The 13,688-nt window shown below is 51.1% G+C and overlaps 1 protein-coding gene across 3 annotated transcripts in view; it reads right to left on the minus strand.

The window, feature by feature from the left end:
- The window catches only part of SLC66A2 (solute carrier family 66 member 2), a 45,503-nt gene extending 36,460 nt beyond the window's left edge, over positions 1-9,043 (minus strand). For 2 of the 3 annotated variants that reach the window (XM_040264395.1, XM_040264392.1), the window contains exons 1-3: positions 8,986-9,043; positions 8,278-8,611; positions 3,517-3,650 (exon numbers count right to left, since the gene is read on the minus strand). In XM_040264395.1, coding sequence (XP_040120329.1) covers positions 3,517-3,650; positions 8,278-8,480 — 337 coding nt within the window. In that variant the 5' untranslated portion in view covers positions 8,481-8,611; positions 8,986-9,043. Of the gene's footprint in view, positions 1-3,516; positions 3,651-8,277; positions 8,674-8,985 lie in introns of those variants that run through there. The other variant, XM_040264393.1, reaches the window with a different exon arrangement.
- Between the last annotated feature and the right edge of the window lie 4,645 nt (positions 9,044-13,688).

Consider the following 13,688-nt stretch of genomic DNA (forward strand, 5'->3'; position numbering starts at 1 on the left):
ACCTCTAGAGGGGCAGGGACAGTAGAGAGGGCTGCTGGGCGGCCGGGACAGACTGCCAGGTCTGGGCCCTGGGCCCCCGTGGCCACCCTCCAGAGAGGCCAGCTGCCAGGCGTGCCTCCTGGAGGAAGAGCACAACCGTCCTGTAGAATCGAAAGGGCGGACCTGGATCAAATTACCTTGCAGAATGATCTTCACAGGGCAGCCCACACAGCAAGTGGTTCAGCAGCCTGATTCTGTGCAGATTCTGCAGCTCTGACCCTCCAAGTGCTGCTGCCGGTCCGCTGACCCCGTGCTGGGCACCAAGTGCACAACGTAGAACAAACAACAGATAGGTTCCAAGGACAAAGGGGATTTAGGGAGAACTATAGATTAAAAGGGCTTCCCAGCTTGCACTAGTGGTAAAGAACCCACCTGCCGATGCAGGAGATATAAGAGACAGGGGTTCAATCCCTAGGTCGGGAAGATCCCCTGGAGGAGGGCATGCCAACCCACTCCAGTATCCTGGCCTGGAGAATCCCATGGACAGAGGAGCCTGGCGGGTTACCGTCCATGAGGTCACAAAGAGTCAGTCGTGACTGAAGGGACTGAGCATGCACCCCCATATAGATTAAGAAGACAAATTACAACAACAAAAAGACACGGACCAATCACAGTGTGCGGCCCATAACCAGGTCTTGATCTAAGGAAACAACCTTCCAAACACTTAGGAAACACAAGAGACGGTTGGAAACTCACACAGCGGTGGTTTGATAATAATAAGAGCTGACTTCTCATGGAGTGATGATATTGTGTCATGCTTTCTTAAAGTCTTATCTTTTAGAGACACGCTACAGACCATCTACAAATGGCCGGTATCGAGGATTTGCTTCAGAAACTGCAGGAAGAGGATGTGCACGGGCTCTGGAAAATGGTCAGAGCACTAAGTCAGGTCCGACTCTGGAAAACGGCCCCACACAGAGCACCATACGCTGCTCTCCCACTTCTACATGTTTGAAATTCTCCACAATAAACAGTGAAAAAGGAAAACACAGCACTGTCAAGACAGACACCACACTCCACTCCTGGTTCACACTAAACAGCAGGTTTATATTAGCATCTCCAGCCGATTTCTCCCTGAAACACGTGGCCTCCACGCATGCCGCCCCATCTTGGGATACATCCTGAAAGGGGAACCCACCCCTCTGGGTCCTGCCTCCACTGCACACAAGGGCACTGAAAAGCTTCTGTGGAATGAGAGGTTTTAAAATATTTGATCCTAATTTTGAAAATGATCCCAATCTTGTGATGCTGGAGACTGAAAAAGAAAAACTTGGGGAAAAACACCATAATGTTCCAAGCAGTTGCCTCTGGGCAGTGGGGCGGAGAGCGTTTGACTTTCTGTTGTGTCCTGTCTCCCCCAAAATGTCTACTGGGCAAGTGTCGCTCATCAGATAACAAATTAGATATTTTTCTAAGTAACCCGCTTTTTCTCCTTAATACCACTAATGTTTCTTTAATTGTAACTTTAAAGTTGAATGGGTGACCTTCAGAACTGAAAACTTCTATAAAAGATGGCTGGAAAACATTCAAGGTTTTTTGCAGGCTGCCTGACCATCCTATAGCTGAAGTTGGGCTCCTCAGACTCTCCTCCTGAGTTATTTTAATGCGCATGGTCAGTTCCCCTGGCAGTCTGCCTCCCGGGGCTGGAGGCACCCTCACAGCCCTAGCTGACACATTCCGGAAGCGGAAGCTGGCCACTTGCCAGGTGGAGGGGGCCAAGGGAGTGAGGAAAGCACAGGACGGAGGCCCATGGGCTGCAGAGCTTCCCAACCCAAACCACTAGGCGTTTTCACAGCCTGCTTCTGGCAGATGAGAGGAAATAAACCCACACACTCATTAAAGGCTTCCCTAGGAGGACGCAGAGACTTGGGTATCTCTTAAACAGTGGACACAAAAATACGTAAATCACCCTGGATTCGAGTACTGAATTCTCAAACTCTTAGCTGGTGTGGGCAAAGGTTAGGAGACGACCCTCCCTGAGGCTGCGCTGGGCCCAGGGGTCAGGAGCCACAGCCCTGCCCTCCCCCAGAGCCAAGGGCACCCGCTAGCACACCGGCCAACGCCCGTGAGCTGCCATTAGGTGTTAAATTCTGAGTTCACTGCGCGACGCGGGGGCCCGGCTCCTGCTGCCATCATGGCCCACACGGCTGCTAACAAGGTCACTGCTGCAGAGCCCGAGGCTCAGGGCGCTGAACCACCAGGGCTCCGAGGTCTCCCCAGGCCTTCCCCCACCCAGCGAGGACGGATGTGCTGACCACGCACACGGCCCACTCCACGGTCGGCTGTGAGATCCTGCACCCCTTATAGGCGAGGTTCAAGGGGCACATATCACAGACGCCCTTGTCTCAGAGGAAACTAAGCTGCAGCTCCTCCCTAGCGAGGGAGCCGCGATACAGGAGCCCTGCTTCCTGGGCACCAGCAGCAGCACGGTCAGCACCACCTCGGGTGAGTGTTCCCAAGTCACAGCAGGGAGGACGGTGCTGATGCGGAGAAGCAGCAGAAACAGGCAGTGCTGATCACCTTTACAGCCTAAGCGACACTCAGTGGTCCAGGCTACTCACTGGAACTGGAGGCCGACCCATTTTCTACACAGACTCACGCTAAAAGCAGAAGCTACACAAGAGGAAATGATTTGCTCAAAGTGAAAGAAAATAACCATCAGGAGAAAGAAAAAGAGCAGGGCAGGAGCGCAGTCCACAGGAGTCCCAGAACTAAACAAACTCCGGAGAATACGCTTCTCTAAGCAGCAACTGAGACTGCACACACACAGCCTCAGACGAAATTAAAGCGAGAACTGTCTTAGATTCAGTCATTAGACAAAAGAACTGCAGCACCGAGCCCCCTGCAGAGAGAAGCCCACCAGCCCACTTGGTCAAACACAGAACATCAGCTTGGAACGAACACTGTCAAAGGAAAAGGCAAAATCAGGAGCAGTATCTTCTATTTTCTAAGCTGCCAGAAAATGCAAGTGGGTTGAGCGTAGGATTCGCCAACCTGAACTCATGGACCTTGTGTGCCCATCCAAAGCCCACAGAGCATGACGCCAGGTGAATGTTTAACAAGGTACATAACTGATCCCAGTTGACTCAGGAGGAAGACAAAAACGGAGAGGCTGTGTTAAGAGCACAAGCCACACACAAGGTCAGAGATAAACCCGCCTCTGCAGAGAACGTCTGTCTCCGACCTGATCAAGCTAGAAACAGATCAGCAGTACCACCTCCTGCCCGATGAGGGTCCAGTGTGACCGCGGCCGCAGCCAAGGGCACGTTAAGGAGAGCTGATCACTTGCCCAAGTCCCAGCTTCATGGACATGTTGTCGAGTCAGTCACTGATGGAGAACACAGCTGCCGTGACAGACGCCAGCGCCACTTGGTGAGACCGTGACTGCCTGGGCAGCCCAGCCTCTCCCCGGGAGCCCCGGCTGAGTGCCACTCCTGGAGCCACTGGGCCTGCTCCCCGAAGCTGCCGGTTGCCCACCTGAAAAGACCCGGCGTTTCAGGTTCAGCTCACTGGCCACGCGGACCTCGGTGCAGAGCTTCAGCATGAGCAGCATGGTCAGGATCATGACGACGCTCTGCCAGAGCAGCGGTGACTCGAAGCGCCTCCCGAACCTGTGAGGGGACACGCCGTGGCGTCAGGGAGGCACCGGGCAGAACGCCGTGTGCTGGTCAGACAGCGCCGGGGTGGGAGGGCCCGGACCAGTCCTGGACAGCCAGACCCGGGCCTCCACAAACGCCTGGGATCACGTGCAGGAGTGAGACATGCCACATACCCCTCCCCAGGAATCGCTGGGACCTTCCCAAGGCCTCGGACTGACTGTGAGTGGGCTTCCTGCGCACTGCCCACCCCCCAAAAGCCCAGCCAGGCATCCATCACCCTCCTGCAGAGACGCTGCTGCCACCAGTGAGACACCCAGGCTCCAGATCACCTGCCTCCCCAGGAAGATGCATCCTAGAGTTGGGACCAAGAGCAGCCCCGCCCCCTGCCTGAAGAGAGGGGGTCTCCAGGCCAGCACAGTCCAAAGTGTGAGCAGAGCAGGGCACCAGGCCCCCACCCCTCACGAGGGAAGAGGTGAAATCAGCGAGGGTATGGGTGCAGGCCTGGCAGACCCCCACTGAAGCCCCATGTCCCCCTCTTCTCCCAGCCCCAGCCCGCCCAGCTATAGGACCCCAGGCCTTCCTGCTGACTTTTGTGTTAAGCATTTTACCACCTCAGCCAAAAATTCCTGAAGGCCAGAACCACAGTCCAGTGACCAGCACCAGTGGGCCCATTAGAAGACCCCAGTCCCCAAGGGGTGATCACGGCACTGCCCTCTCCATATCAGCTGGGGGTCTCAAACGTGGCCACCAGAACCACGGGGGCTGGGACATTTGATCCAGCCCACTGCAAGCCTGCAAACCCATCACCCCAAGGTGAGGCCTGGGCACAGTGCCCTGCAAGCCCAGGCCCCAGTCTTACTTGGCTGTTCTGGGGCAGAGTCCACTGGGAGCAGCTTCCCAAACCTGAGCTGGTACCAACTGTCAGAGTCAGGAGGCCCTGGATGGCCCTCCACCTGACCCTGAAACCAGGTGACAGGCAGACAGTGGCCCACCTCCCCGGCCCCTCCCTCACACCCATCCCTTCAAGGAGGCGGTCACCGAGAGCTGCCGCTGCTGGGGTCACACACGTGCTTCTGCACAGGCTGCTCCGGCCACCACGCTGCCCTGGCCCTCGTGCTGTGACCCGCCACCTCTGGGCTTCGTCTCTTCTGTAAAGTGCAGACCCTCAAGCCCTATGGCCATTTGAGGACATTTCTAGCCAATTCTAGGAACTAGCCCCCACTGCTTACCTAGCTGACCCCAGGGGCTGACAGACCCATAGATAATCCAGAAGAGGAGACAGGAAGGGTCTGTATCAGGCTGGGGGCACTGGAGCAGGTGGTCATCACAATAAACACTTCAGTCTAGTGTTTCACTTCTATTTAGTTACAAGACTGAAGACATGGGATTTAGGCCATTGTATAATAAATGCCACTTCCATTTTTTTTAATTGTTCAACAGAAACAATGAGTGACTAGAAAAACTGGGGAAAAAATGAAGGTCTGTGCTTCACCTTATACCACACACCAAAAAATCAAATCTAGGTGAATTCAATATTTACAGTAAAGAGAGAGATTTATAGTGAAGTAAGTGTGGTGGCAGAGGTGAATATTTAACTGCTTTTAGGGTGAAGACAAGTTAAACAAGACACAAAATTTCAAAAAGCTCAACTTCCCACAAAAGATATACAAGTGACAAAACAAATAAACAAAGTTCAACATCATTAGTAATTTTTAAAAGCTCATTAAAATAGACCCTATGTTGTACTCATCAGGTGGGTTAAACTTCTCCCTTCAACCCTTACAGTCTGTGCTGGCACGTTGTCAGAGAGCCCTTTCTCCTCTCCTGCCTTGACATTGAAGTTGGCACAGCCTCTCATGCAGATGATGGGAGAGCCCGGCTCAGGGGAGCTGGTCCAAGCACACCCCCAGGGTGCAGCACACACCTGTCATTCCCAGGGAGACACACACTGCAGAAAACGTGCAAAGTTTCACAGAGCTTGAGAAAAGTTTCCACCAGGAACACCTCTGATGCGCCTTCAAAGCCCCAGAGAAAAGCTCAAGAAGAGAAGCTGGGTATCTATTTCCTGCTCCCATCAGGACGCCTTCTGCCTAAGTAGCAGCTTGCCACTACCCCTCTGATACAGTGTCCAGGAGTCTCGGATACAATTTTACTACATCTCCAATACAATGTCACCACACCTCTGGTACAGTGTTACAATCTCTCTGATCAGACAGGGATGTGGCTGGAGAACTAGCTCCCAGATAAATCAGGCCCTGGGTCAGAGGCCCTGGGTCAGAGGCCCTGCAGCACCATCCCTGCGCCCTGGGTCTCTCCCTCCCTTCTCTGCAAAAATCATCAGTCCTTCTGGCTTCTGACAACACAAATGTCAAGTCCTGTCCATCAGCACTGTGCATGATCTGCTGAATGCTGGTTCTGCAAAAGGATGGGAAGAATCATAAGAATGAAAGCATTAGAGTCTCGTGACTTTCAGAAACCTGGGGTTTATGTAGCTTGGTCAGCCTCCAACAGGCCTGCAGAGCCACTCACATGCCTCATGCTAGAAATTTCCCAGGGGCTTCCCAGGCAGATAAGAGTTTCTAGGACTGCCTTCCCGGCAAGCTCTAGAGAACTACACTCTTCACTTCCTCTATGTCCACCACTGTTCTTACACAGACCCGGCTCCATCCCACCCGGAGCCCCTGGCCTGAGCTCTGTCCCTCCCCACCACCCAGAACCCATGTATGTGTGTCTATATGTTCCATATAGCATTGCTGCTAAAGTTTTAACCCTACAGCATCCACCCAGAGTCTGGCTCATGGGAAACCCTCAGAAACCTGTTAAATGAAATGGGCTGCTAACCTATGGAGCCTGGAGGGGACTCTGTTAACCTATGAAGCCTGGAGAGGACCCAGGAGTAGGTGCATTGGAGGTTCCAGAGAAAGGAAGGAAATGGGTGACAGGCAAGGTCCCTCAGAGCAGAGGGACCTTGGGACCAGGTGGGCAGAGACGCGCATATTCATTACAAGTTGTAGGCGAAGCCTAGCCTGTCTGCTGAGCTTAACCACATGAACTACAAAGTACTGCCAGGTGTGAAGTACAGGGAAAGCACATTCCCAGGTGAAAGGGACGCTGGAGCAGAGACCAGTGCCCCTTGCCAGCCCTCCTTCTTCCCATAGGATCTCACAGACATCTGGGATCCTGGCTGAAGGCAATCCTGTGTGTTCACAGGGCAGACATTGAACCCCTGAAGCGACACAGGCCAGTTGAGGCAGCTCAATCCTCCTCTGTTTGAAGACCTGCCCCTGCCTAAAGGAAGTGCGGCTCCCAAGCTGGGGGACCTTGGCTGGGCTGAGCCTGGGCTGGAGCGCCAGCGTGACAGCGGTCCGGGGCCCTGCTTCTGTGTCCCTCAGACCCAGTGGCAAGCAGCTGAGAGAGGGAAGGGGGGCGTCTTGCTGCAGCGAGAGTGCTGCCCTCAGCCAAGCAGAAAGGAAGAGTCTTCAAAATGCAGTTTTTCAACAGATGCTAAACAAGTTAAAAGATAAGTGACCTCTGACCCCTCCTTCAGAAGTAGATGGCCCAAAGGCAGGGCTCACGGTCTCACAAATTCTCCTGGAAGAAGGGGTCACTCACCATCTCACATTTTAAAACCCACACTGAGCAAAAACACAGTGAGAGTGCCCAAGGGCTGCCTGTGGCCAGGCGGTCCAGAAGGTGAAGGAGCTGAGAATTTCTGGTCTCCGGGGACTCACACCCTGATGACCGGCCAAAACTCATCAAACTACACACGTGAGATTGCACTTTTCTTTAATGTAAATCCCACCTCAGTAAGGCTGACTTAAAGTTAGTTGGAAGGAAAGCTCGATTTCTCCAACAGTGACCCGAAAGTCAACAGGAGCCAGAAGCAGCAGTCGGACGCCAGGCTGGTTCTACGTGCGCTCAGCGTCTGTGCTGACAGAGGGCCTGGGACTCTCCCGCAGGAAGGACAGTCCCGGCTTTTAATGAAATCAGGAGGCTGCGAGACCTCTTCTCATTTCCTCTGAAAATGTACCTTCCCAGTTACATCTGGCTTCAACAGCTGTTAAAATAACACCCCACTCCTTACCAGAATGCAAATGCCAGTAAGAGGAACCTGACTGGGAGGAGCAAGAAAAGACAGTCCCTTAAGTACTAGCCAGAAAGCTGACTTACTATTAAAAAAAACCAAAACATAAAACCCCACACACAACAGAGAAGGCAGGAAAGGCGGCCCTTCAAGGCAGACGCGGGGAGCACCGCTTCCTGTCCGGCTCAGACGCCCCTCCTGACGGCTCTCACTGGCCAGTGCTTTGTTCTTCCTGCAGACCGCCCTCGGTCACTGGTATTCATCAACTCCCTTCCTTTTCTCTCCACTGCCCCCAGATGGCACGCAAATGCCTGAAGGCAGGGACCCAGTCCTAGACGCAGCCCCACAGAGAAGGCCCTGGGTGTCTTGTGAGGGTAGGAGCCACAGGAAATGAAAACGCAGATCTGAGACTATGCGAGATTCTCTCCATTCCTACCATTTTCCCTGGGAAATAGTCTCATCGTTTCACAGCTCCTTCTCAGGAAGTACAGACACTTCCACCCACTGGCCTCACGCAGACAAGAGAAGGCCATCTGCGCGGGGCACCCCACCTACCAGAAGAGTATCCGTAAGATATTGGCCACCAGGAGCACCAGACACACGTAGGTGGAGAAGCCCTCGGCGTTCTGAGTCCGCCGGATGTCCCGGTACTGCGGGATGTACGGCACCACGCCTCCGAAGACCATGGCACCAGCTGCGCCCCAGGAAACCAGCTGGTGCAGCGGGACCAGAAGCCAGCCCAAGCCTTCCGCTTCCATCCCGCTCGCCCGGCGGCCCGCCGGCTGACTGACGTCCACCCGGCCCGCGCGCCCTCCGCGCTCCCGGGCTCCCGGCGCGCGCTGTCACCCCCACGTGCCGCCGCCGCCCGGGACCATCCTCCGCCGCGGGCCTGGAGGGAGGAAAAGAAGTAAGGACTCAGCCGGGCCGCCTCGCCCAGAGGAGCCGCGCCCCGCGCATGGCCCGAGGCCCAGGACGCGCCCAGGGCGCACCGCCGGCTCGCGCGCGGGGCACGACCCCTCCTCGGGCGCGCACCCCGGGCTCCTTGGGAGAACCGAAGCGCTGGCCGCCAGCCTGGGGCCGGCGGGGGGACTTGCCGTCGGGTGGGGGCTCGGTTCCCGGGGTGGGAGTCGCACAGCTTGGGGATCAGAGGGCCAGGAGAGGGGGCCGACGCGCCGCCGGGGCCGCCCCGCACCCCAGCCGCAGGCCGGGCAGACTCGGCGCGGCCCCCGCGTCCACCTGCTCCGCGGACCCCTCCGGGCTCACCCCTGCGGCCGGATCCCCGCAGTCTGTCCTCTGTCAGTCTGTCCGTCCGCGCACCGGGCCCCGCCTCTGAGTGACGTCACAATGCGTGGCCCCGCCCATACCAGGCGGCGGGGCCGTCTCCGCGGGGTCCTAGTGCGAGCCAGAGAGCCGGCAAGGTGGGGCGGGACCCGGGCGAAGTCAGGGGTCGGCCAGGTTAGGAAACAGTTCCCTGGCAAAGCCACTTCTGGGCCACAGGCTCACGCGGCCCGGCTCCGCCTGTTCTGTAGCGGGTGGCCGCGTAGACCGGATTCTGTCGCCGCCCCAAGGGTCAGCGCGAGGCCTGGGGGAGAAATCAAAATCTGTTTTGAGCAGGCAAAAGAATCTTTCAAAAATCTATCTTGTTTCAACTTCTAAACAACCGGCAGTAGGACATTGATCTTGGTCCAAGTTTGAGTGAAGACCCTTTCTACCTGTGGGAGGCTTAAGCCACTTCCCCTTTTCTGTTTTCTAAAGTCTCTTCATTCTGCAGGTTTGACCACTTGTTCGCACAAAAAAACCCCTGGAAGGCTTTTGTTTTTTTTTTTCAGGTTGCTGACAGATGTTACAGGGCTGAGTCTAGGCAGCCTCCTGGCGTGGCTCGTTTGTACAGCCAGCTCTGAGAACCACTGTTTCAAAATTCACAACTTACACAGGAAGTCTTCATGATTCAGGTTAATTGCTTCTGGGAAAGGAACTTGCTATAAATGGGGCCAGAATTGCATAATAAATAATTAGTGGGTTAAAAAATAGTGCTTATGTTGCATTAAAAATAGAAGTTAAGGGATTTCCCTGGTGGTCCAATGGCTAAGACTCTACACTCCCAACGCATAAGGCCTGGGTTCAATCCTTGGTCAGGGAACTAGATCCCACATGGCACAGCTAAGACCTGGCACAGCAAAATAAATAAATAAGAAAATATTTTTTTAAAAATAAGTTAAAATTATGAGATATTGCAACAGCCAATAAAAGGAAGCAAAAAAAATTCTATGCTCAAAATCTGTGTATCCATTGATATATTTAAAATGGATAACCAACAAGGACCTTTTATATGGCACATGGAACTCTGCTTGATGTTATGTGGCAGCCTGGATGGGAAGGGAGTTTGGGGGAGAACAGGTATATGTATAGCTGAGTCTCTTCACTGTTCACCTGAAACTATCGCATTATTAATCACTATATGCCAGTATGAAATAGGAAGTTAAAAAAAATCTGTATATTCAAATAAGTACCCTGAAAGAACTCTTCCTTTCTTACAGAATTTTTAAGTGAGAATTTAAAACATACACAAGAGTAGAGATCGTAGCAGTGAACTCCATGTATCTATCACCCAGCATCAATAACTATAAAAGAGCTCTTTTAATGAATATAACATAAAAAAACAGCACAGCTCATTGGCAGCATTTCTTCCTTTCTAGCAAGAATGGTGCATCTTAAAATCAGCAGCATCTTAGACTGAAGGCCTTAGAAATTAAGCCATTCACATGGACTCAGAGGGGCATCAGGCTGCTTCCGCTGGCATTCATGCTTCAGAGGATAGAACTTCCTCTTACATTCAGTTCAGTTTGTTCAGTCGCTCAGTAGTGTCTGACTCTTTGCAACCCAATGGACTGCAGCACGCTAGGCTTCCCTGTCCATCACCAACTCCCTGATCTTGCTCAAACTCATGTCCATCCAGTTGGTGATGCCATCCAACCATCTCATCCTCTGTCGTCCCCCTCTTTTGCCTTCAGTCTTTTCCAGCATCAGGATCTTTTCCAGTGAGTCAGTTCTTTGTATCACATGGCCAAAGTACTGGAGCTTCAGCTTCAACATCAGTCCTTCCAATGAATATTCAGGACTGATTTCCTTTAGGATTGACTGACTTGATCTCCTTGCTGTCCAAGGGACTCTCAAGAGTCTTCCCCAACACCGCAGTTCAAAAGCATCAGTTCTTCAGTGCTCAGCTTTCTTTGTGGTCCAATGCTCACATCCATACATGACTAATGGAAAAACCATAGTTTTGACTCTATGGACCTTTGTCGGCAAAGTAATGTCTCTGCTTTTTAATATGAGGTCTAGGTTGGTCATAACTTTTCTTCCAAGGAGTAAGTGTCTTTTAATTTCATGGCTGCAGTCACCATCTGCAGTGATTTTGGAGCCCCCCAAAATAAAGTCTGTCACTGTTTCCTTTGTTTCCCCATCTATTTGCCATGAAGTGATGGGACCAGCTGCCATGATCTTCTTTTTCTGAATGTTGAGTTTTAAGGCAGCTTTTTCACTCTCCTCTTTCAGTTTCATCAAGAGGCTCTTTAGTTCCTCTTTGCTTCCTGGCATAAGGGTGGTTTCATCTGCATATCTGAGGTTATTGATATTTCTCCTGGCAATCTTGATTCCAGCTTGTGCTTCATCCAGTTTGGCATTTTGCATGATGTACTCTGCATATAAGTTAAATAAGCAGGGTGACAATATATGGCCTTGATGTATTCCTTTCCAAATTTGGAACCAGTCTGTTGTTCCATGTCTGGTTCTAACTGTTGCTTCTTGACCTGCATACAGATTTCTCAGGAGGCAGGTCAGGTGGTCTGGTATTCCCATCTCTTGAAGACTTTTCCCGTTTGTTGTGATCCACACAGTCAAAGGCTTTAGTGTAATCAATGAAGCAGAAGTAGATGTTTTCCTGAAATTTTCTTGCTTTTTCTATGATCCAGAGGATGTTAGCAACTTGATCTCTGGTTCCCTCCCTTTTCTAAATCCAGCTTGAACATCTGGAAGTTATTGGTTCACATACTGTTGAAGCCTGGCTTGGAGAATTTTGAACATCACTTTACTAGTGTGTGAGATGAGTACAATTGTGTGGTAGTTTGAACATTCTTTGGCATTGCCTTTCTTTGGGATTGGAATCAAAACTGACCTTTTCCAGTCCTGTGGCCACTGCTGAGTTTTCCAAATTTGCTGGCATATTGAGTGCAGCACTTTCACAGCATCATCTCTCAGGATTTGAAATAGCTCAACTGGAATTCCATCACTTCCACTAGCTTTGTTCGTAGTGATGCTTTCTAAGGCCCACTTGACTTCATATTCCAGGATGTCTGGCTCTAGATGAGTGAGCACACCATCATGATTATCTGGGTCGTGAAGATCTTTTCTGTACAGTTCTTCTGTGTATTCTTGCCACCTCTTCTTAATATCTTCTGCTTCTGTTAGGTCCATACCATTTCTGTCCTTTATTGTGCCCACTTTTGCATGAAATGTTCCCTTGGAATCTCTGATTTTCTTGAAGAGATCTCTAGTCCTTCTATTCTATTGTTTTCCACTATGTCTTTGCACTGATCCCTGAGGAAGGCTTTCTTATCTCTCCTTGCTATTCTTTGGAACTCTGCATTCAGATGGATATATCTTTCCCTTTCTCCTTTGCCTTTTGCTTGTCTTCTTTTCTCAGCTATTTGTAAGGCCTCCTCAGACAACCATTTTGCCTTTTTGCATTTCTTCTTGGGGATGGTTTTGATCACCACCTTCTATACAATGTTATGAACCTCCGTCCATAGTTCCTCAGGCACTAATCCCTCAAGATCTAATCCCTTGAATCTATTTGTCATTTCCACTGTATAACTGTAAGGGATTTGATTTAGATCATATCTGAATAGCCTAGTGGTTTTCCCTACTTTCTTCAATTTAAGTCTGAATTTGGCAATAAGGAGTTCATGATCTGAGCCACAGTCAGCTCCTGGTCTTGTTTTTGCTGACTGTATAGAGCTTCTCCATCTTCGGCTGCAAAGAATATAATCAATCTGATTTCAGTGTTGACCATCTGGTGATGTCCATGTGTAGAGTCATCTCTTGTGTTGGAAGAGGGTGTTTGCTATGACCAGTGAGTTGTCTTGGCAAAACTCCCCTAGCCTTTGCCCTGCTTCATTTTGTACTCCAAGGCCAAACTTGCCTGTCACTCCAGGTATCTCTTGATTTCCTACTTTTGCATTCCAGCCCCTATGATAAAAAGGACATCTTTTTTGGTGTTACTTCTAGAAGATCTTTTGCAGGTCTTCATAGAACCTTTCAGCTTTGGCTTCTTCAGCCTTAGTGGTTGGGTCACATCGGTCACACCAATGTTCTCATCTCTCAGAGTTAAAATTCTAGCTTTCTGATTTAAAGTTTTGTTTTATATTTAGCTGCTGCTCTTGTGGTCTGTGTCTTTGATTCCATTGTGTACTTCTTGTGAGTGAGAGTGAAAGTGTTAGTCGCTTAGTCATCCAACTCTTTGTGACCCCACGGATTGTAGCCCACTAGGCTCCTCTGTCAATGGAATTGTCCAGGCAAGAATACTGGAGTAGATAGCCATTCCCTTCTCCAGGGGATCTCCCTGACCCAGGGATCAAACCTAGGTCTCCTGCATTGCAGGTAGATTCCTTACCACTGAGCAACCAGGGAAGTCCTGTGTACTTCTTAACCAGACTCCGTTTTCTTCCTCAGCCTGTCTTTGCACCAGTGAAGCATTGTCTAGTTTCTGCTGCTTCACAGCACACTTGAATACTCTCCTGTTGTAGATTTGCAAGATCAGCTTCATTAGAGAATTTTTCCCCTGAACCTAGTTCCTGGGATTTAATATCCTTAACAAAATGAGCTTTTGTTGAGTGATTCTCATTTCCATATTAATAAATTTGTGTTCCACAAAGGCAGAACCAAGAATTTGACCCCTTCTTAAGGAATGT

The sequence above is a fragment of the Oryx dammah genome, unplaced genomic scaffold (genome assembly GCF_014754425.2).
Source record: "Oryx dammah isolate SB20612 unplaced genomic scaffold, SCBI_Odam_1.1 HiC_scaffold_22, whole genome shotgun sequence".
Taxonomy (NCBI): domain Eukaryota; kingdom Metazoa; phylum Chordata; class Mammalia; order Artiodactyla; family Bovidae; genus Oryx; species Oryx dammah.